Source organism: Aquarana catesbeiana, linkage group LG02, assembly GCF_042186555.1.
Source record: "Aquarana catesbeiana isolate 2022-GZ linkage group LG02, ASM4218655v1, whole genome shotgun sequence".
Lineage (NCBI taxonomy): Eukaryota > Metazoa > Chordata > Amphibia > Anura > Ranidae > Aquarana > Aquarana catesbeiana.
In genome coordinates this window covers 460,246,738-460,268,705 of record NC_133325.1, presented here as the reverse complement: position 1 = coordinate 460,268,705, position 21,968 = coordinate 460,246,738, and the positions used below count along the sequence as shown (strand labels likewise).

At 42.4% G+C, this 21,968-nt stretch overlaps 1 protein-coding gene across 3 annotated transcripts in view; it reads right to left on the bottom strand.

Moving 5' to 3' along the window:
- Positions 1-21,968, bottom strand: part of RAB44 (RAB44, member RAS oncogene family) — a 194,884-nt gene that overhangs the window by 106,871 nt on the left and 66,045 nt on the right. The window contains exons 9-10 of one of the 3 annotated variants that reach the window (XM_073615658.1): positions 16,649-16,694; positions 4,825-4,916 (exon numbers count right to left, since the gene is read on the bottom strand). In XM_073615658.1, coding sequence (XP_073471759.1) covers positions 4,825-4,916; positions 16,649-16,694 — 138 coding nt within the window. The remainder of the gene's footprint in view (positions 1-4,824; positions 4,917-16,648; positions 16,695-21,968) is intronic. The other 2 variants (XM_073615659.1, XM_073615660.1) reach the window with 2 other exon arrangements.

Genomic DNA, 21,968 nt, shown 5'->3' with positions numbered 1-21,968 from the left:
ACAAACAAACCAGGTACATAAACATGTACCATTCACCCATGCATCCTTTGTGAGTATATCTAAATAAATATGCACTTGTATGCGCCCATTTTTTTCCCCACACTTCTACTGATACATAGTTATTTTTTCAACGCAGCTACACTGCATCAGACTCCTGACGATTGGTTTCAAGCCAAGAAACGCGTAGAGTTAACATCTATTGATGCATACTTTTATCTACTGTACCATGTGCTACACTATTTTACTATGTTCTGTACATATATAACCATTATTTGAACCATATTTGAACTATGTCTGTAAACCTATGCATGTCTACATGCTCCATTGTAGTCCAAATGTATTCCTTTTATCATGTATTTGGTTTTATAATCTTTCTGTAATAAACTATGCATCATTTTCTTGCAATAGATCTTTGTGGGTATCATCACTTGACACAGGATTAACTTTAGACATCCCACCATATTAGTCTTTTAATGCGGACACATTCACCAACATGCCTCACACAAAGTCCCGCCCCCATTCTCCAATTGTTTTTGTATCTTATGGGATGGAGGCATGTAGGTGCTTGCACACAATACAAGTGGACAGGTCACAACCCCAATTTTAAACCAGGTACATATTTGGCTCGGGCATTAAATTCAACTAACAAATCTTTCAAACCAATACGTTTGAAATTATCAAAAAATGTTTACACTTGTAATCCAGATAAAATAGTCCATAAATTTCACTCACATCTCGCAACTTTATACAAGGCAAACAATGAATTTAATCCTACAGAGGCTGAATCCTTCTTCTCAAAAATAACCTTACCTGAGTTATCTCAGAATCAAAAAAGCAGTTTGGATGAGCCTATAACTATAGATGAAGTTGCTAACGCCATAAAAGACCTAAAACTTAACAAAAGACCAGGCCCAGACGGCTACTCGGCTTTATACTATAAAACATTCTCAGAAATACTCTCTCCCATTCTCACTGAAACTTTTAACAAACTTCTAGATGGACATTCTTTTCGGCAAGAAACACTAATGGCAATTGTTTGTATGATCCCAAAACCCCTTTCTGATACTTCCTGTGTGAATTATCGGCCTATCTCTCTGTTAAACCTCGATATTAAATTATTAGCAAAAATAATAGCAAAACGCCTCAATAGCATTATAGGAAAATTAATACATAGAGATCAAGTAGGCTTCATGCCAAATAGACAGGCAGGCGATAATATACGCAAGGCAGTGTTATTGGCACATATTGCTAAAAAACGGAAAATCCCTTTATGTTTTCTATCTCTCGATATTAAGAGGGCATTTGACACAGTATCCTGGCAATATATGCAATATTCATTACAAAAATGGGGTTTTGGACCCCACTTTTTAACATGGATCAAAGCATTATATAATAAACCCAAAGCCTATATAAAATATGCTGGATACAAATCTGAAGCCTTTAATATCGAAAGAGGTACCCGACAGGGTTGCCCATTATCTCCCTTATTATTTGCCCTTATACTCGAACCCATGGCCCAATACATCAGAACAAATCAAACTATAACTGGCATTGAAGTAGGAGGTATTACACACAAATTATGTATATTTGCAGACGATATATTACTTTTTCTATCATCACCACAGGTCTCTGGTCCTAACTTAATACCAGCTCTTGATGGATTTGCAGCCCTATCCGGCCTTATGATTAATCCTAAGAAATGCCTAGTGCTTAATATTTCACTCACAAACATGGAATTGATCCCGGCTAGGGCTGCACTCCCATTCACATGGGCAGAAAAATCAATCCCATATCTTGGAATTCATTTAACAGCATCTCATTCTGACTTATTCTCAACCAATTATCCTCCTGTATTAAGACAGATCACAAATCTAATAAAACAATGGTCGCAACTTCCTTTATCCTGGATAGGGAAGATTAATGCAATCAAAATGACTATTCTACCCAAATTGCTTTATCTATTCAGAGTCCTCCCTATTCCAATTCCTTCCTATTTTTTGAGAATAGTACAAAAAAGAGCAACTTTGTTTATATGGGGCTCTTCTAAACCACGTATACCTATACACACACTACATCTTCCCAAAAATAAAGGAGGCCTGGGATACCCTAATTTTACTAACTACTACAGAGCAGCACATTTGGCCAGTCTGTCCAAATACCATGCAAAACAGGAAATCCCATTATGGGTATTTATAGAGGCTTCAGAAAATGACCCTCTATTAATATCAAATTTATTATGGCTTGATCCTAAAGACCGCTTTAAAATTCATAATCCCATAACTAAACACTTCTTATCTCTCTGGGATAAACTAAAAACCAAATATCAGTTACAATCTCCACACAATCCTCTCCTTTCTTTTATCAGAAATCCGGCCTTTTATCCGGCATGGATCTACCCAAATTCTTTTAAAGCTTGGACAACATCAGGCATTCAGACACTAAATGACTTCATAGCATCTAAATCATTCCTTTCATTCCCATCGCTTAGAGAAAAATATGATCTATCAAACTCTGAGATATTTAGATATCTCCAAATCAAAAATTTCTATACACCATTCCTAAAGGGGGATACACCATTATCCCAATTATCCATTTTTGAATCAATCTGTACAAAAGATCCATTTGCTTAAGGTACAATTTCATATGGAGTAGCAAATCTTAATAGACCCTCTTACGTTCAGAGGTGGGAGGAGGACCTGGGACGAACTTTAGAAGACACGGACTGGTCTAACATATGGCTCACATCTAAGTCATCTTCACCCAACATCTTAGCACTGGAGACAAATTATAAAGTCCTAACTCGCTGGTACCTTGTACCCGCTAGAGTGGCAAAATATTCACCTAATACCTCAGCTCTTTGTTTTCGAGGATGCCCAGAAATAGGCACATATTTACACATATGATGGACGTGCCCAGTAATCCAAACCTTCTGGAAGGAAGTCTTCGTAATTGCATCTAAAATATTTAAAAAAATAATACAACCAGATCCATATTTAACTTTACTTAATCTAAAACCGGAATGGTTAACACTCTCTCAATTCAAACTTATGATCCAACTAATAATGGCTGCAAAACAAACAGTGGCCAAGGCATGGAAATCTCCTACATTGGTACTAACAGAAACAATTCACAGAATGAATAATACAATGTCCCATGCTAAGATGGTAGCCATCGATCAAAATCAAATTCCAAAATTTGAAAAACTTTGGCATCCTTGGATAAAACAGTTCCTGTCAAACTTCAATGACTCTGTCCTGTTGCCATGGTAACAGATTAAATGACTTACAGAGACACCCATTCTAAGGCTTCAAAGAGAACTAAAAAGAATAATAAACTGACGAGCGGGACAACCTTGTGGACCATACTTCTACCTTTCAACCCTTTTTCTTCTTTCTCTTTCCTTTTCTCCACCTTACGATTAAAGCTCATTATCAGAATTTATTTGACCTATATACACTCTACTTGTAAACAATATGTATAGTAGGTATAAATCATTTAAATACCTACAAAAGTAACTAAGGAAATGATATATATCTTTAATTTAGGTTTACGTGAACCCAATGTTTAATATTTGAAATTTCATGATATTTACCTATATAAACCCTACTGTAAAACAATGAGCTTACTTTATAGATCCTTGTAAACTTACTTTATGTATCTTTATAACATTGTATACTCAATAAACTTCTTTTGACAAGGTAAACTCACTTGGTGCCTTATTTGCATTAAATTATCCTCAGAACCCGTGTAATTCATATGTGTTCAGGTTTAAAGGGATGAGGTGGCAACCCTAATCTCCATAATGGGGGCAGAGATAGAAATAATAATCTAATACGTGTTCTAATCCATCTCCACTCTGTCCAAAACAAAAAAAAACAAAAAGTTTTGCCTTTGATTATACTCTAACTCTAACCTGTAAAAATGTTAAAACTTTAAATCGTAGAATATTGGGTACTGTAGATTTTCACAACTTCATTGGTGCATGCAACTTTAGAGCTTGACATGTTTGTTATTTACTTTACACAACCTCGTCTTTTATATGTTACCAACAATTTTGGTACACAACAGTTTGATAAATAGCTGCGCAAACATTGTGCAACATAAAAAATTGCAACTGCCACTATTTTATTCTTAAGTGTCTTCTCCTCCAGAAAATATTTAATTGTTTGGGGGTTTAAAGTAATTTTTAGCAGAACATGCAGGTTTTAACTTGTATGCTAAAAATTCAAACATTGCCCTGGTAGACAAATAGTTAAACCATCAGATGACCTGTGCAATAACGTGCAGTTTAATCTCTGAAGTCTACCTTAGAATTTTTATAGTATTTTACTGTTTGGAGAGAAGGTTTCACACTTATGTCATCCTACATGATATACCATAAGCATCTACGAACTTGCTTCTGCTATACATTACTCACATCCTGCCTGCACTAAAGCCCCTTTGACTTACAATAATTACTATTTTGCTTCCTTCTCACAAGCAGGTTTCTCAGCTTACCACTGAACCTGTGGTGACATTATTTTAAGAAACATCTTAAAAAGAAAAAAAAAAAAAAAAAAAAAAAAAAAAGGGAGGAACTGAAACGACAATGTTATGATGTAAAAACAATTTGTTTCCTGTGTTGTTCGCCTAATGTTGTCATTATTACAGTACGCAGTCAGCAGCCTTCCATTGTAACAGGAAATGCAGAATGTGTATTATTCAGACATCAAAGTCTTGTCAAAGTAAAAAAACAGTACGTTTCATGCCACTGTGTGAAAGCATCTGAGATCAGAGAGTACTTCACGGGATAATGCTAAAGATAAAAACATCAATCATACTTACTGTTCTGCAGATTCCTGGGGATCACCGACTTCAGGCTCCTGTTCCTTAGGCTGATCTTTCAGAGTAGGTTCCTGGAAAAAAATCTGGTAGAACTGTTTTATACAACAGTTTTAAGTCTTTGGAAGTTAAAGAAGATCTATTTTATCCCATGTTGCTAAGTGCTTTCTATACTGATCTACCCCTTCCCCTCTTGATGTGGTCCTATCTGACAACAGCTCTGAAGAAGATGGCTGATTCATAGCTGCAGCTTGTCTCAGCTGTGAACACTTTCCACTGACAAACAACAGCAAGAGGAAAACAGAGTCTGCCACATCCCCCTTCCTCTGCATTATTCTTGCATTGCTTGTCTGTGGAAAGTGCAATCTGCACTTATGAATCAGCTGTCTCCTTCAAAGCTGTTGTCAGATCTGCCGCAACAGGAAGAGAGAGGGGCAGGATGGATCTCATAGGTAGGTTAGAAGGCAATTAGTCACAACACGTGACAAAGTAGTACATGTACTTTGTTCCATAGGGGACAGGGCTGTAACAAAATTATCATGATAAATCCTCTTAAAAACTCTTAGCAAATATAAAAAAGCCATTCAATCCATTTTCAATGTAGTCATTAATAAAACATTAAATGCATGTTTACATACAGCTAGCTTGCCATAAGTACCTTAGAGTAGCAGAGGAGAGCAAATGAATAACTTTATCAATTTGATGCTGTATAACTAAAGGCAAAACTTTTTTTTTTCATTTTGAAGAGAGTGGTGAGAGATTAGAACATCTCCCAGGTTTTTTTTGCTGTCTGTGTCCCTGTTAGAGAGATTCACCCTCTTTATTTGTCCGGTTTACCATTATCAGCGAGTGTGAAAGTGAAATAAAATCCCAAATTTGAAGTTGTCACCAGAACAAGAATAGAAGGGATGCTAATTCTGGTGACCCTGATTTCCTCTCACTTCCTGTTTTGGCCATGGGACAGAAAGTGAAGGGAAATCTCCCAAGTGGGACACATGTGGCAAAAAACACCAAAAGAATGCACCATAATAGAACCTGATTGGCTCTCATGCCTGTCGTGTTGGCTGACATCTCTGCAAAAGGTGCCCACAATGTCCAGATGCTGCGGGAGGAACGTACAGCAATTTCTTTTGAGGGTTGCAACCCAGCCATATAGCGGGACATTAGAATAAACTGTAGGAACTGCAAGGCGATTGTGCACTAGGTATAGTTGCTATGGCTAGCTAATGACTGTTGCAAGTGTGCCATCATAAATCTGGATGTATTGAAGGAGTACTTCACCTAAGTCAGACAAGGCAATACCACTATGGGATAGGCAAACAAACACACACAGCAAATGTCCACCTGGTAGAAAAACAAATTGAGCACCATCTGCGATACCCTCCCCATCTGCACCAACATTCACATCCCCAGGACAGGCCCCCGGAACGCACCCCCCTCAAGGGGAAATGCCCTGAAAGCCTGCCCCAGAAATGCCAGTGCAGACGTAAAAAGGACCATGGACAGCAGCCAAATGCTCCTGTAGCAACTGCACTAATCTGGCTACAAGCACAAGGTAGAACACAGGGAAAGTGAGGATAGAAGCCAAGGTGGCAGCCTTGCCGATCTGAGAAACCGTAGTCTGCAGCCAAAAGCTCAGGATGCACTCGGATTTAGTAGAGTGCATCTTGTCAGGACAGGATGTAACCTGAACTCTAGATCATGGAGTTGGTTGATGGTCTGCTGAGTCGACTTGACATGATGAAACTAGAAATCAGCTCATTAGTACAGGGTCCATCTGTAAAAAAAGAGGAAAGTAAAGGCTGATAGATAAACTTTCCATCCTCACCACATCCAACCAAGAGACAGAAACTTCCTTTGGGTGAATTGGATGCAGACCAAAGAACTGAAAAGGTTGTTCTGTTTGAGGAGACAGATAGAAACTACCGGGTGTATTACAGGTGTATTGTTAGAGTAATATGAGCAGGAGGTAGGAACCTCCTCCTCAACTGTATATAAGACTTGTATTTTGGTTCTAATAAACAGTCCATGTTCAGCAACTAAACAAGTATCGTCTTGTTTTGTGCTTGTGAGCGGTTGGAATATCTGATATCTATATTCAGACTGGGAGGAAGTGGTATATGATGAAAGCACTCAAGCGGAGTGTGGGACGTTTCATTACACTTATGTTAAACTAGAAAAAGGTTCCATGCAAGACAAGGCCACCAGTCTTGAACAGTCACCTCCCCAAGTGAAGGCTAGGCCTAAACTACTTGAGATCCCACAAAGTCACATGGGCAGCAATATTAAGATCTAAATGCTGACCTAGGCCCAGCTGCAGGGGAGGACTTGTCCAGCAAAGAAACACCTGAGGAGAAAGTCCTGAGGCTTACACCAAGATAAGCATGCATCACATTTCCAGCGATAGATTAAACATAAAGAAAAAGACCTCCCCGCTTAGCATCAAGGGATTCCTAGACTCCATGTCCACCCTGTCTCTCAGAATTTGAGCTTCAATCATCAAGCTGTCAAAGGCAGCTTGAAGCTGAATGGCAAAACACATTCCTTGCGAACAGATGATCCTGAACCAGTAGATCCTTCGGAGCAACTGTCCTGCGTCTCTTTTAGGTTAGCATACCACATCTGCCTGGATCACTGGAACACTGGAATGCTTTCCATTCCGAACATGAGAGAAAAACGAGGGAAGGAAGTACTGAGAGTCATAGGAGCATCCTACCAGAGGACCACTACACCTGAGCCAAAATTGCCTAGGCTTTATTTTGACCTCGGGGCCCAGTAGTCGGCCTCTGAAGTTGCCTACCTGGGACACACCTCCAGGAATTGTTCCAGGGGTAGAAATCAGTTACACAAGTTTAGGCACTGCTGTCAGATTTAATCTGCCTGCCACTGTGCATACATGGAATGCTCATGCCTGACAAGGCTGGAGCCTGATGTTTTGCCAAGGATATAAATATATCTTTTGCTACTGCAAAACTCTGGATCCAGCTGAAAATTTAAGTATGCCACCTTCATGTCATTGTCTGCTGTGGATCGAGATTGTATAAAACAGCCCAGAACTTCTGGATGTTACCTTGGAAAACAAGATGCTAAAGACAGCCAAGCCTCTTGATATTAAGGGTGTCTAGATCTCTTCCCCAGAATGATCCACTGTCTGGAGGTGTCTTTCCATAGGGATTCCTTAAAGCAGGAAGAGAATATACTTCCTTGCTTAAGATCCAGACCCCTGAGCCTCAGCAATAGGGAAATGACCTGACCAAAGACTGAGTCAACTTGTCCCTCTATCAACAAAGACCTGTAAAGGCCTGGGGTCAAACCAGGCCAAAGGAATTTCCCTCATGAGGCTACCCTCAGTTCTAGGCCTCTCATACAAAAGTGGAGATCCAGATTGCTCCGGATCCAGACAGCTTGAATCTGAGACCAGAGTGTGAAAACAAGGAAAAACTCTGTCCTGGACTGTGAGTAGGGCCATCCAGACATTCCCAAGGTAAGTCGCTTCCAGTGACGATCTCTGAAAGCTCTGAACCTTTCCAAATTACTGAAATACTGGAGGATCATGTCAGGTTGCTCAATAGAGCCCGTACCAATTATTTCCCATTAAAGGGAATGAGAATATTTCAGGAAGGCAATGAGGCGAATACTGGGTCCAGCATCTTAATATACAAGGTGCTGACCAATGGATGAGGGGCAGGATCCCAGATTGGTAGTGCATGAGTCCGATAGCAAGGCACAGAAATTGCTTAAGGGATGGGGACATTAATTATCTTTGATGCCCACCAAAGCCAGAAAGTGTTCCAGGCAAAGGGAGGCAATGCAATTTTTTTTTCTATGAAAAACTTACATCTGAACCCAGCCCCTTAAAAGCTTCAATATGCATACCAGGCAATGCCATCATGGGATTTTGTATAGTGAACTGTTTGAAATTGCCACACAACTGGGGCAGAAATACCTTGATCCAGAAAACCCTCAAAGAATATCCAGAGGCCACAAGTGGAGAAAAAACACTTCTTAACAATTAGAAGGAGAAAAAGACCTTACAGTCTGTACTCTAGCCTTATTCTGCTAGTAATCACAAGTGTTCAAATTCAGCTGCATCTCTAATGCTGTTGACCTGGACTGTCTCAAAGAGAACCTGTCCCTGGAAGGCCATGCAGGCTAGTTCTTCAGACTGAGGAAATGCTATAGCAAGTTTCTTACCTGGCTCCTCTGGTTTCTTACCTGGCTCCTCTGGTTCTTCTCCACTCATGGTAAACTTACCTACCTTAAAGGAAAATGGTCATCAGGGGAAAAGCCTCAAGCTGAATATCAGCTTATCCTCTGTTCTTCCTTGCCAGCAGTTGGCTTGCTCTCTGCTAAGAGAGGCTTTATTCAGTTGGTAAAACCAGTACTGGAATGCAGCTTGAGTTTTTCACAATAACTTGGATTTGGTAACTTTAGCCAGGCCCGTAGCAATCCTTTGCGGCTAAGACTAGTGGGCAGGAGAGCTCCTGTCTACCCCTTTAAGGCAATCTTGACACACTCTTTATCTTGTAAAGGCAACTTCACCCAGGCCTGTAGCAATCCTGTGTGGCTATGAATAATGGGTAGAAGATCTTCTGTCACTCTTTAAGGCAATCTTGACACATTATTTACTTTGTAAACGCAGCTTCACCCAGGATTCACAGCAATTCCTTGTGGCTAAGCATAATGGGCTTGAGAGCTTTTGTCTGCCTCTTTAGGGCAGTCCTGACACACTCTTCAGGCCATAGTGTTGGCATTTGCAGTATGGAAGAGTATGTTCTTTAACTTGGACTGGATTTCTGTTGCTCCTCTCATGCATATTCCTATCAGTGGGACAGGCTGGGCTCCTTAGCCGGGGGAGAGGCCAGTTAGCACCTGAATGCACTCTTATAGCAGCAAAATACCTACATGGTCTGATGACCCTTACCTATAGGTACTGTGTGGATCTTTGTTATGGAGTGAGCGCAGGGCAGCTGGAACAATGACATTTAGTCAGGTATAATAATAATGTCACACTGAGACATGTGCAAGGACATATCTTTTCACTAGGTAGCAGAAAGTGGCCCTTGACACATGGTTTGCGTCTATGGGCGTGCTGGCATGAAGTCCTATCCTGTGGACGCTCTATCTGTAAGCTGCTGGGTCTTTAAGCACGTTCCTCAACTCTTCTGCCTGCTTCCCAATCCTGGCAACCTTATCACCTTGCCCACTTCAAAGATGGGTTCCAGGCAGTCTTGCCCAACTCCAAGATGGCCTCTGGGGTAGTACTTGCCAAACCAAAAATGGCCCCCTAGCGAGCTCTTTCCACTTCACATGTTCAGCATAATGCATCATTCTTGAATGTAGACATTTAGTTTTCTCTTCCAAAATTGCCACTAGAATTGCAGAAGTGCATTCTGAAACATGGTGCAGCTGCAGCTCATCCAAGAGGAGATGTAACACACAACTTATGAGCCCATTCACAGATAAATTCCAAAAATGCGAAAACATACTTATCTTGGAAATGCGGTGTCACTGTTCCATGGATCCACTCACTTCTGAGAGGCAGGCTCCAGATACTGACAGCTCTTCTGAGGAACATAGCCCTGGCTGCACTGCTGTATGTGGGGCTAGTTAGCACCCAATGTTTACCCCAAAAGATCCACAGAAGGGGCTTCCTACCTTATCAGAGCATTTAGGGTCCCAAGGTAAGGGACTGCACTACAGTGGAGGCTGAACCTGTGCTGTAAACCACCAAAGGTGTCAGGTAAGGGTTTCTTCTCTTCACATTGGCTGTGAGTTCCATGAGACCAAAAAAGTGAATGGGCTGTTGTGTGGGTGTTAACTTTTTATAGCTATGCACTGATCCTATGGGCGGAGGTAGGCGGGGCTACTATCACATTTATGCTGCTATGGAGGCACGAGGAAAAGGTTTTGCCTTTGGTTCGAGTGGTTAGGGTAATCCCACTTTCTTGGGAAAGTAATAGCAAAAAAATAAAATAATAATAATAAAGCATATACAATTGCGAAACAAGTCATATTGTATTTAAATATTATTAAAAATTGCCTTTCCTTTTCAATCTGCAGTGCTGTAATTTTCTGTAAAATGCAATGCAACATGGCTACCTGGAGGTGTTCTATACACAGATGGTGTATGAACCAACCCCCCAGAAATGTAATTTCTTGATTTTGTGATTGGCTTACTGATTTTTCCAGAAGTCTGAACTAAGATGCAAGTCAGATTTTGGGCATGCACTGAAACAAAAATGTCATTTTTGGTGAGATATTCCCAAAGAAAATTCATGTCTAAAGGGATGCAGACCCTGCAACTTTCCTCATAGAACACTGAAGTGCAGCAGCTGATAATTATGAAATTACTTCCAACACAAACAACTATTTCTTCAGAAGAACAAAAGTAATCTGCAAAAAGTTTGTTAGAATCCTTAGCTCACCCAGAGGGCAAAGTTTTTTTTTTCTCAACAAAAGTGGAATTACTTTTTAAAGAAAAATATCTTGTATAAAAAGAGTTTTGAAACTTTTTAATTTGCATTAATCAATCATAAGGCAGGGATCAATCCTGGACCAAGATCTGTTGCCTAAATTTGAGCTAAACCAACTCATTTAAAGTAGAACTAAAGGCAAAACCTTTTTTTTTTGTACAGCAAGTAAATGCTATAATCCAGAACAGAAAGTAAAAGGAAATCCCTGTAAATTAAGGGAATTCCTTGGGGACGCTAAGATTACCAGAACTAGTGTCCCCATTGGAAGATTTCCCTTCTATTACTTGCGGGTAGAGATGAGCCGAACATCCCCCTGTTCGGTTCGCACCAGAACATGCGAACAGGAAAAAAGTTCGTTCGAACACGCGAACACCGTTAAAATCTATGGGACACGAACATGAATAATCAAAAGTGCTAATTTTAAAGGCTTATATGCAAGTTATTGTCATAAAAAGTGTTTGGGGACCCGGGTCCTGCCCCAGGAGACATGGATCAATGCAAAAAAAAGTTTTAAAAACAGCCATTTTTTCAGGAGCAGTGATTTTAATAATGCCTAAAGTCAAACAATAAAAGTGTAATATCCCTTTAAATTTCGTAGCTGGGGGGAGTCTATAGTATGCCTGTAAAGGGGTGCATGTTTCCCGTGTTTAGAACAGTCTGACAGCAAAATGACATTTCAAAGAAAAAAAGTAATTTAAAACTACTCGCGGCTATTGCATTGCCGGTCCGACAATACACATAAAAGTTCATTGATAAAAACGGCATGGGAATTCCCCACAGGGGAATCCCGAACCAAAATTAAAAAAAAAAAATGACGTGGGGTCCCCCTAAATTCCATACCAGGCCCTTCAGGTCTGGTATGGATATTAAGGGGAATCCCGGACAAAATTAAAAAAAAAATGATGTGGGGGTCCCCCTAAATTCCATACCAGACCCTTATCCGAGCACGCAACCTGGCAGGCCACAGGAAAAGAGGGGGGGACGAGAGAGCGCCCCCCCCTCCTGAACCGAACCAGGCCACATGCCCTCAACATTGGGAGGGTGCTTTGGGGTAGCCCCCCAAAACACCTTGTCCCCATGTTGATGAGGACAAGGGCCTCATCCCCACAACCCTGGCCGGTGGTTGTAGGTGTCTGCGGGTGGGGGGCTTATCGGAATCTGGAAGCCCCCTTTAACAAGGGGAACCCCAGATCCAGGCCCCCCCCGTGTGAAATGGTAAGGGGGTACAAAAGTACCCCTACCATTTCACTAAAAAACTGTCAAAAAAAAATGACAAGAGACAGTTTTTGACAATTCCTTTATTTAAATGCTTCTTCTTTCTTCTATCTTCCTTCATCTTCTTATTCTTCTTCTTCTGGTTCTTCTGGCTCTTCTGGTTCTTCCTCCAGTGTTCTCGTTCAGCATCTCTGCGGCGTCTTCTATCTTCTTCTCCTCAGGCCGCTCCGCACCCATGGCATGGGGGGAGGCTCTCACTCTTCTCTTCATCTTGGTGACTTGACGGGACTTTCCTGTGACGTCACGGGGAATGCCACAGGGAAGTCCCGTCGTGTCCCGTGCGTCAGAGGGGGCGGGGTCACCGGGTGGCCCCGCCCCCCATTATTTAAGAACCGTCAGAAGAGGAGACGCGTCACACAGCGGCAGCCTCCCTCCATGCCAGCATGGGTGCGGAGCGGCCCGGAGAAGAAGATGAAGAAGAGAAGAAGAGAAGAAGATGAAGAAGAAGATGACGAAGAGAAGAAGATGAAGAGAAGAGCGGGAGCATCCCCCCATGCCATGGGTGTGGAGCAGCCCGAGGAGAAGAAGATAGAAGATGTCGCGGAGGAGATGCTGGACGAGAACACCGGAAGAAGAACCAGAAGAGCCAGAAGAACCAGAAGAAGAAGAAGAAGATGAAGGCAGATAGAAGAAAGAAGAAGCGTTTAAGTAAAAGAATTGTCAAAAACTGTCTCTTGTCATTTTTAACATTTTTGACAGTTTTTTAGTGAAATGGTAGGGGTACTTTTGTACCCCCTTACCATTTCACACGGGTGAGCGGGATCTGGGGGTCCCCTTGTTAAAGGGGGCTTCCAGATTCCGATAAGCCCCCCGCCCGCAGACCCCCACAACCACCGGCCAGGGTTGTGGGGATGAGGCCCTTGTCCTCATCAACATGGGGACAAGGTGTTTTGGGGGGCTACCCCAAAGCACCCTCCCAATGTTGAGGGCATGTGGCCTGGTACGGTTCAGGGAGGGGGGTGCTCTCTCGTCCCCCCCTCTTTTCCTGCAGCCTGCCAGGTTGCGTGCTCGGATAAGGGTCTGGTATGAATTTTTGGGGGGACCCCACGCCGCTTTTTTTTTATTTTGGCGCGGGGTTCCCCTTAAAATCCATACCAGACCTGAAGGGTCTGGTATGGAATTTAGGGGAACCCCCACGTCATTTTTTTTTATTTTGGCCGGGGTTCCCCTTAATTTAGGGGGACCCCCACGTCGTTTTTTTTTAATTTTGGTTCGGGGTTCCCCTGTGGGGAATTCCCATGCTGTTTTTATCAATGAACTTCTATGTGTATTGTCGGACCGGCAATGCAATAGCCGCGAGTAGTTTTAAATTACTTTTTTTCCTTTGAAATGTCATTTTGCTGTCAGACTGTTCTAAACACGGGAAACATGCGCCCCTTTACAGGCATACTATAGACACCCCCCAGCTACGACTTTAAGCATTATTAAAATCACTGCTCCTGAAAAAACGGATGTTTTTAAAACTTTTTTTTGCATTGATCCATGTCCCCTGGGGCAGGACCCAGGTCCCCAAACACTTTTTATGACAATAACTTGCATATAAGCCTTTAAAATTAGCACTTTTGATTTCTCCCATAGACTTTTAAAGGGTGTTTTGCAGCATTCGAATTTGCCGCGAACACCCCAAATTGTTCGCTGTTTGGCGAACTTGCAAACAGCCGATGTTCGAGTCGAACATGAGTTCGACTCGAACTCGAAGCTCATCCCTACTTGCGGGGACAACCCAAAATTTCTTTTATATTCACATTCAATGATAATGGTAAACAGGACAAATAGAGAGAATGAATTGGGATACAGACAGCAATAAAAACTGACAGGTATTCTAGTTCATCTCCACTCCATCCATGAAACTGTCAATCCATCAAATGGCTAGTGTCATAATTGATCACATGTGTAGCACCATGGCAGTTACAGAACAAACAGAGGCCAAGATGCCTTCCTTCCAAGACGCATTCCTGTGCAAACCACATGCGATTCTGTGCACCGCATCCAGAGAAAAGTGCGTGCAGCTTTTTTATGTTCGCAGTGGAACTGGATTGCATGGGTGTTCATACTCATGTGATCCGGTTCAGACGAACGCACTGCACTTTGTGAGCTGCCTTTGTGGTGTCTTTTAAATCAAACCCGCAGCAGATTGCATGAACACAGGGCGATTGCTATGTGGTGAGGGAAAAGCACAGGGAAAAAAGACATCAATTGCAGCCTCACGGTGCCCATCAAATGTAGCCACTGTGCCCATCAAACGCAGCCACTGTGCCATCAAACACAGCCACTGTCCCCATCAAATGCTGCCTCTGTGCCCCATCAAATATTGCCACTGTGCCCCATCAAATATTGCCACTGTGCCCATCAAATAGTGCCACTGTGCCCCATCAAATGTTGCCACTGTGCCCAGCCAAATAGTGCCACTGTACCCATCAAAAGTTGCCACTGTGACACCCCCCGCCCGCTCACCATCTGCCCGGCACTTACCCTGTCTCGGTAGCGGGTCAGGCATGTGGGTGATGGCGGCGAGCGATGGGACCTTGCAGCGGGTCAGACAGCGGCTCCTGTGTCCTCTGTGCGTCTCCTCCCCTCCTCCTGATAGGCGTCCAATCGTAGCGCCTGTCTTTTCACCCAATCAGGTGACGGGTAACAGACCTGCACACCTGAATGGCGGAGGGGCGGTTCAGTGTTAGGAAAGAGAATATTCATTCACTTTTCTAACACACCTGCGTGGACTGCAAGCGCAATGCTTTGCGCTCGCAGTTCACCTTTTTTGAAGCCTATTAGAGCCTATGGCTCTATTCAGGTGCTTCGAAAATACACCCCCGCCACGGTAATTCAGGTGCCCCGTGTCCGTAAAAGGGCCGGACACCTGAATAGGGGGTGGTGGGGGTAGCCATGGATAGATTTATGCAAAGTGAAAAAGCCTATTGCCTTTAGTAAATCAACCCCTAGATAACTGAGGTTTAATTAAGACATATTCCACCTGCATTAGGTGGGATCGCTTGGAATCCCTCCCGCGAAGCTATTGTGTTCTCCCGGCAGGGGGGCGTGGGGAGCCATCCATGTTGGGTGAACACAGTGATTATTGCTAGCAGCTATAGCCACTGACAATAATCATATGTTGAAAATCAAACATGCTGGTTGTACATTCAGCCTGCCCATGGATGGTTTGAATCTTAGCCGGTCCCTGCTAAATCTGCTACGATTCTAACCATCTAATGCCAGCTTAACAGTAGATGGTTAAGTGGTAGTATATGTATGGATGTACTAACCTTTCCATTAAATATATATCTTCATTTTAATTCATTTAGATTTTGAGAATAGATACACCATGGCTCTGTCTATACCACTTGGTTCTACAACTTCAATCAAGAAATCAAAAAAGCCCGGGGGGGGGGGGGGGTTTGGGGAGTTCCTGGCCAAACATTCTTTGTCTGGGCATTCTGACAGCCATGGGGGCAGAGGTTGCCAGAATACAATAGCAGGCAAAGAGAGGAGACCCCCTCCATCCATGCTATAGATATGGGAATCTATTTTTCTTGTTCAGCCTGTGGGGCTGAGTGAGAGAAATCTTAATTTCTATGGCTTACCTTTCATGAAGAAAAGGAAGCACTTAAGCAGGCAATAGATTATGCGATTTTCTTTCCTGCAACGACAGCTAGTGTTCTTCTGGTGGGGGGCATGGTGAACCATCCCTGTTGGGGGAACACATTGATTACTGCTAGCAGCTATAGCTGCTGGCAATAATCGCATGCTACGATGGATCACCTTGGGTACAATAAGCCTGCCCATAGATGGATCAAATCTAGGCTGGTCCCTGCTGAACCAGCTGAGATTCGAACCATCTATGGCCAGTTTTACACAGAGAGTTGCACAGTGAAAAGTTTTCTTCATGCTGAGTTATGTCCCAACTAACACAGGATTCAGTGCTAATGTACATTGACCATGTAGCCCTTATGCTGTTAAAGGTCCCTGTGGGCTTCCCACCCTGGAGAACATTACAGCACTCTCCAACCTTTCCAACACATTAAAATCAGAGTAATAATGTATGGTTGTTAAAATATTCAACGTAAGTAAGAGTACTATACCTGAGCACTTGAAATGTCCATGAACTCTTTATGATCTGTTGCCTCTCTAAGAAAGACAAGTATAAAACAATGAATGTTGGCAATGATTTATTATATTATACAAATGATTGGCAAAGATAAGAAAAAAAACAATACTAAAGTTAAGATTGGCTCAAGTGAAAACGATAAAATCTGGACAGTATATAAGAAAAGAAAATTGTAATAGCCATATTTGTGTCAATGTCACAAAACTTTATATTTACAGTGTATGACATATTCTTTAACGAGTACAGTACTACAGTACTAACACAGTGATTAATATTAATTATATGTAGCACCCTCTAGTGTGCTACTAGTTTGAGAACAGGCAAAACATAGTATGACTTATGATTAACGTGTGAGTCTGGAATCTGGGTCAGGGCTTACTTGAGTTCAGGCTGTGTGACTCACAGAGGCAGGTCTCTGGTGCCCTCCCCTTGTTCTGGAATTTTGTAGAAACTTCTAGAGATTAGTGGGCGGGGGTAAGGAGACCCAAATCTCTCCTCTAGGTTTGAGGGGGGGGGGGTCCTACCTACAGGCCAGAGGCTGGGGCTGGCTCAGGAAGGATCCCTTCAGCAGTGCGGTTTGACTGGGACCACACCTGGGAGCAATGAGAGCACGGAAGGACTGTGTGAGTACATCAGCATACTCAGGGATACACAACGGGAACAAATGTAATTTGTAGCCAGCTAGGAGGGACAGCTTTGTGCTTAACCCCTTCATCCTTGAGATGAGAGATCTCCAGAGCAACTAGTAGGGCCGGCAGGACCTGCTGAGTAGTGGAGCTGGGACCAGTTCTACAGAAGGAGGGGATATACTCCTGAAAGGAGTTACCTCAAGTTTGTGCTATTTTTCCAGATGGGCTCAGGGCCCTTAGTCTGTAATGAACTTTAGCTCTTAATCTTCAAAAGACTGTGTTTTGTACAGGAGGAAGCAGTTCAGGATTTTTGTACAGAGAGAGGAAGATTGTCCCCAGGTTTTGCTGTTTTGAACATCTGCTGAGCATCCCCTGAATCCCTTCACCCTATCCAAGTTCTTACCCCATAATAAAAACAACAAAAACAAGCTTAGGGACTGATTTCTTGTGTGTGGATGCAAGTGGAAAATGCTTGTTGTCTGGCTGTGTAGGATTAGGGGGTCCAGTTTCCAGCAGCCGTGGCAGGGGTAGTGCTACATATAGCATACACTGCTTCATAAAATATAGAAAAATAGTGGACCTACCAGTAATAACCAGCTGACATGTAACAATATACGGGGGACATGAGGTCAGTGGCTGGTGAGGCACTGGCTAGTATCAGAGCCAGATACACACAGGTTACATACGCCACGATCGCTAGAGCGAGAGGAATAATTCTAGCACTAGACCCCCTCTGTAAGTCTAAACATGTAATCTCCTATGGAGATTTATAAGTACTGAAGTTTGGTGCCATGCCACAAGTGTGTGCAATTTTAAAGTGTGACATGTTAGGTATCTATTTATTCAGCATATCATCATCTTTCACATTATACAAAAAAATCTGGGCTAATGTGTTGGGTTTTTTTTTATTCATGAAACAGTTTTTTTTAAACAGTTTTTTTTCCAAAAAAAAAAGCATGTTTAAAAAAATTGCTGCGCAAATATCATGTGCTATAGTCTGTGACCCCAGGTTGCTGAGTTACGATCCTTGAAGCTCGATTTTTTTTTTTTTTTAATGTTCATGTCAGGTGAGGCTCTGCCTCCCCTGACTGCACGTCCCTGCAATATACAGTAACAGGTGTGTTTTGAAAGAAAAAAAAAGGTAGTGAGGGAAACAAGAAGACTGCCACTTCTGAAAATGGTACTTGCTTGGCTGTCATGCTGGAAATTTTGCATCAATACTTTGAAGCCCTGACCCAGAACAGGTATGCAGATATGGACTTCTGACCCTCCTGAGACATTCCTGACTTGTATCTCTGATCTTTCACAGGACATTGAAGACGGAGACTGCCAACCCACAGTTTAATGCCCCGTACACACACGGTCGGACTTTGTTCGGACATTCCGACAACAAAATCCTAGGATTTTTTCCGACGGATGTTGGTTCAAACTTGTCTTGCATACACGCGGTCACACAAAGTTGTCGGAAAATCCGATCGTTCTAAAAGCGGTGACGTAAAACACGTACGTCTGGACTATAAACGGGGCAGTGGCCAATAGCTTTCATCACTTTATTTATTCTGAGAATGCGTGGCACTTTGTCCGTCGGATTTGTGTACACACAATCGGAATTTCCAACAACGGATTTTGTTGTCGGAAAATTTTATAGCCTGCTCTCAAACTTTGTGTGTCGGAAAATCCGATGGAAAATGTGTGATGGAGCCTACACACTGTCGGAATTTCCAATCGTGTGTACGGGGCATTAGAGTTTCATAAGAAACTTATCAGTGAACCCTCCTGTATATATTTAAAAAAAAATTGTAATCATCATCAGTAGTTCTTGACCTTTTTGAACCCAAATAGAGCCTCAGGCTTTTATCATGTGCTTAAAAAAAAAAAAAGCCCACATTGAAATCCATGCATCCAGCACCCTGCATGGAGATTAGGGGGCGGGCACATGTATTAGGGGCCCTTATGAGCAGGCAGCCACTGCTTCAGAAATTGCAATTGAATCATCGTAAAACACATAGGTTAGAAATCTGTGGTCTGTGATTCCATATATGATTTCATGCAAATGTAATAAAACTAGGATTTTGTTTTTGTAGTAAAAATAATCAAATGTGTATTAAAATAATGCATAACATCAACACAACTGCCCGATATCCATCCTTAAATTAAATTCCCACAATCCGTTGCCCATAGAAGATATAGGAAAAAAGAAATCAGGTATGAGGTTATCATTGCCAAATCCAGTTGATACCCTTCCCCAGTCGGCTCTAGGGCGCTACCACCACCATACCTTGTAAGGGAGACCGCCAGACTGGCAGTGAAGCCTTGCGGTTTCACAGCCGGTTCCCTACTGCGTATACGCGAAGCATGCTGCACTTTGTGAATGGCCCGGCATCAGGGGAAGGAGGAGGAGGGCCGAACTTCCAGGGAACCTCGCCGCGGGTGACACGTTTTTAAAGTTGTAAAGTTAGAGTAACAGGGCCCTTGTTGGGAACACATTTTTTAGCTATAAACGTTGCAGTAACAGGGCCATTGTTGGGACATGTTTCTAAGTTTTTAAAGTTAAAGTAAGTGCCAGTTCACACCAGCGCGCTCTGCGAGATCGCATTTTAGTCACACCGCACTGCAGTGCAAATCACATGCGATGTCCGTGCGATGCGATTTCAGCCATACAGATAGTATGGCTGATATCAGATTGCATTCGGCCCAAACTCACACAGGACCCTTTTTTTGGTCCGCACCAGAATCGGATCGCATGCGATCTGATTCATGTCCGAACTGTCAGTTTGCAGTGCGATATGCGACCTGAAATGGGGGTGCCATTAACAATGTATTGACACTTCCGGCAGTTCGCATATGGCAGTGTGAACTGCTGCGCCAGTCGGGTGCGATGCGGGAATCCGCAGTGGATTCGCAGGGTTCACAAGTGTGAACCAAGCCTTACGGGTCCATTATTGGGGACATATTTTAAGCAGCAAAAGTTGCAATAACAGAGCCATTGTTGGGGGACATGTTTTTAAGCTGTAAAAGTTGCAGTAACAGGGCCATTGCATGTTTTTAGGCTATTTTTTAAAATAATCTTTATTCATATCACATAGTGTTATACAAAAATTTCCATCAACAGTAGACATTACAAAACTCATATGCACAACACGCCAAATATAAAATATCCTAAAACGTTATTCACCCATTTTACCCCTTTTTTCCCACCATACCTATCCCCCCCCCAACACAGGGAATTAACTGATTCTCCTTCAATAGTTTCTTGGCACTATGTATACACCTACAACTCCCCTTCCTACACACACTTTACACGGGGTACCCTATTTCTTCTAACAATGGGTTCCAGATTTTTTTGAACTCCTTCAGACTTTTCCGCCTTACATATACTACCTTTTCTTTCCAAACCGTTTCTGTCACTGATCTGATCCAGTCATCCTTAGAAGGGGGTCTCTCCGCCTGCCACCTCAGAGCTATTAATTTCCATGCCTGAAAAAGGCATCTCACCACTGCTTTGTTTATATTGTTGCCTCTACCTTGACATTCCCCAACACCCAATACACATAACTTTGAGTCCATTTTCAATCCTAATTTAAAGATCTTATTTATAAATTCTAATATTTCTGTCCAGTACCGATGTAATTTTGGGCATTTCCATATCATATGGATCAAGTCCCCAGTATTCTGGCATCTTGGGCAATTAGCATCCACCCTCCTCCCAAATTCAAACAGTCTCTTTGGTGTATAATATGCCCTATGTAGGAGCATTAGGTGTGAGAACTTCTGTGCGGGTGATACCGATACCTGATGTCCTCCCTCCAGCATCTTTTTCCACTGTTCGTCCGATATGTTGCCCACATCCCTTTCCCATTTACTTCTACACTTGAGCTTCCCTGGTCTCTCCATACTACCTCTACATAATAATGGATACATTTCTGCTATGGAGCCACTGGGTCCATCCGAACTACCCATTCTGCAAAGAATAGGGGAGAGACTCCACCTCGGGCCCTGTTCCCCAAACTGAGCCTTTAGGGCATGCCTTATTTGTAGATAATTGTAATACGCGTGGTTCGGAATATCAAATTCCTCCTTTAGTGAGGTGAATGTTTTAAGTATGCTACCATTATACAATTGTGCCAATTTTACTATTCCCTTTGTTTCCCAAGACTTTATTTTCCCCATTGTTATTAGTTCTTGTAGGTTCTTATTATCCCAAAGGGGGGCATACCTAGCCATTCCTCCCACAACTTTCAGAGTTTTAATGGATTTCCAAACTTTCATTATTAATTTAACTGTGGGGGGTCTAGAGGCAAAAGAGTTTGCCTCCAGCACCTCCACTAATGTTTCATGTGGCGCTCCTATGGCCATTATACCCTCATTGTTTTTATCCCCTGATCTTATATGCTGTAACTGAGATGCCAAAAAATAACATTGGGGGTGTGGAACCGCCATACCCCCCTCTCGAGTTGACAATTGTAAGGTTTGTAGGCTTATCCTAGATTGTCCCCCTTTCCATATAAGATCTCTTAACATTGTGTCTATTTTTTTAAACCATTTCTTATAAATCCATATTGGTGAATTCTGCAATAAGAACAACATCTGGGGCAACCACAGCATTTTGATCAAATTGCATCGTCCAGCAACTGATAATGGAAGCCTCCTCCATAAATTAATTTT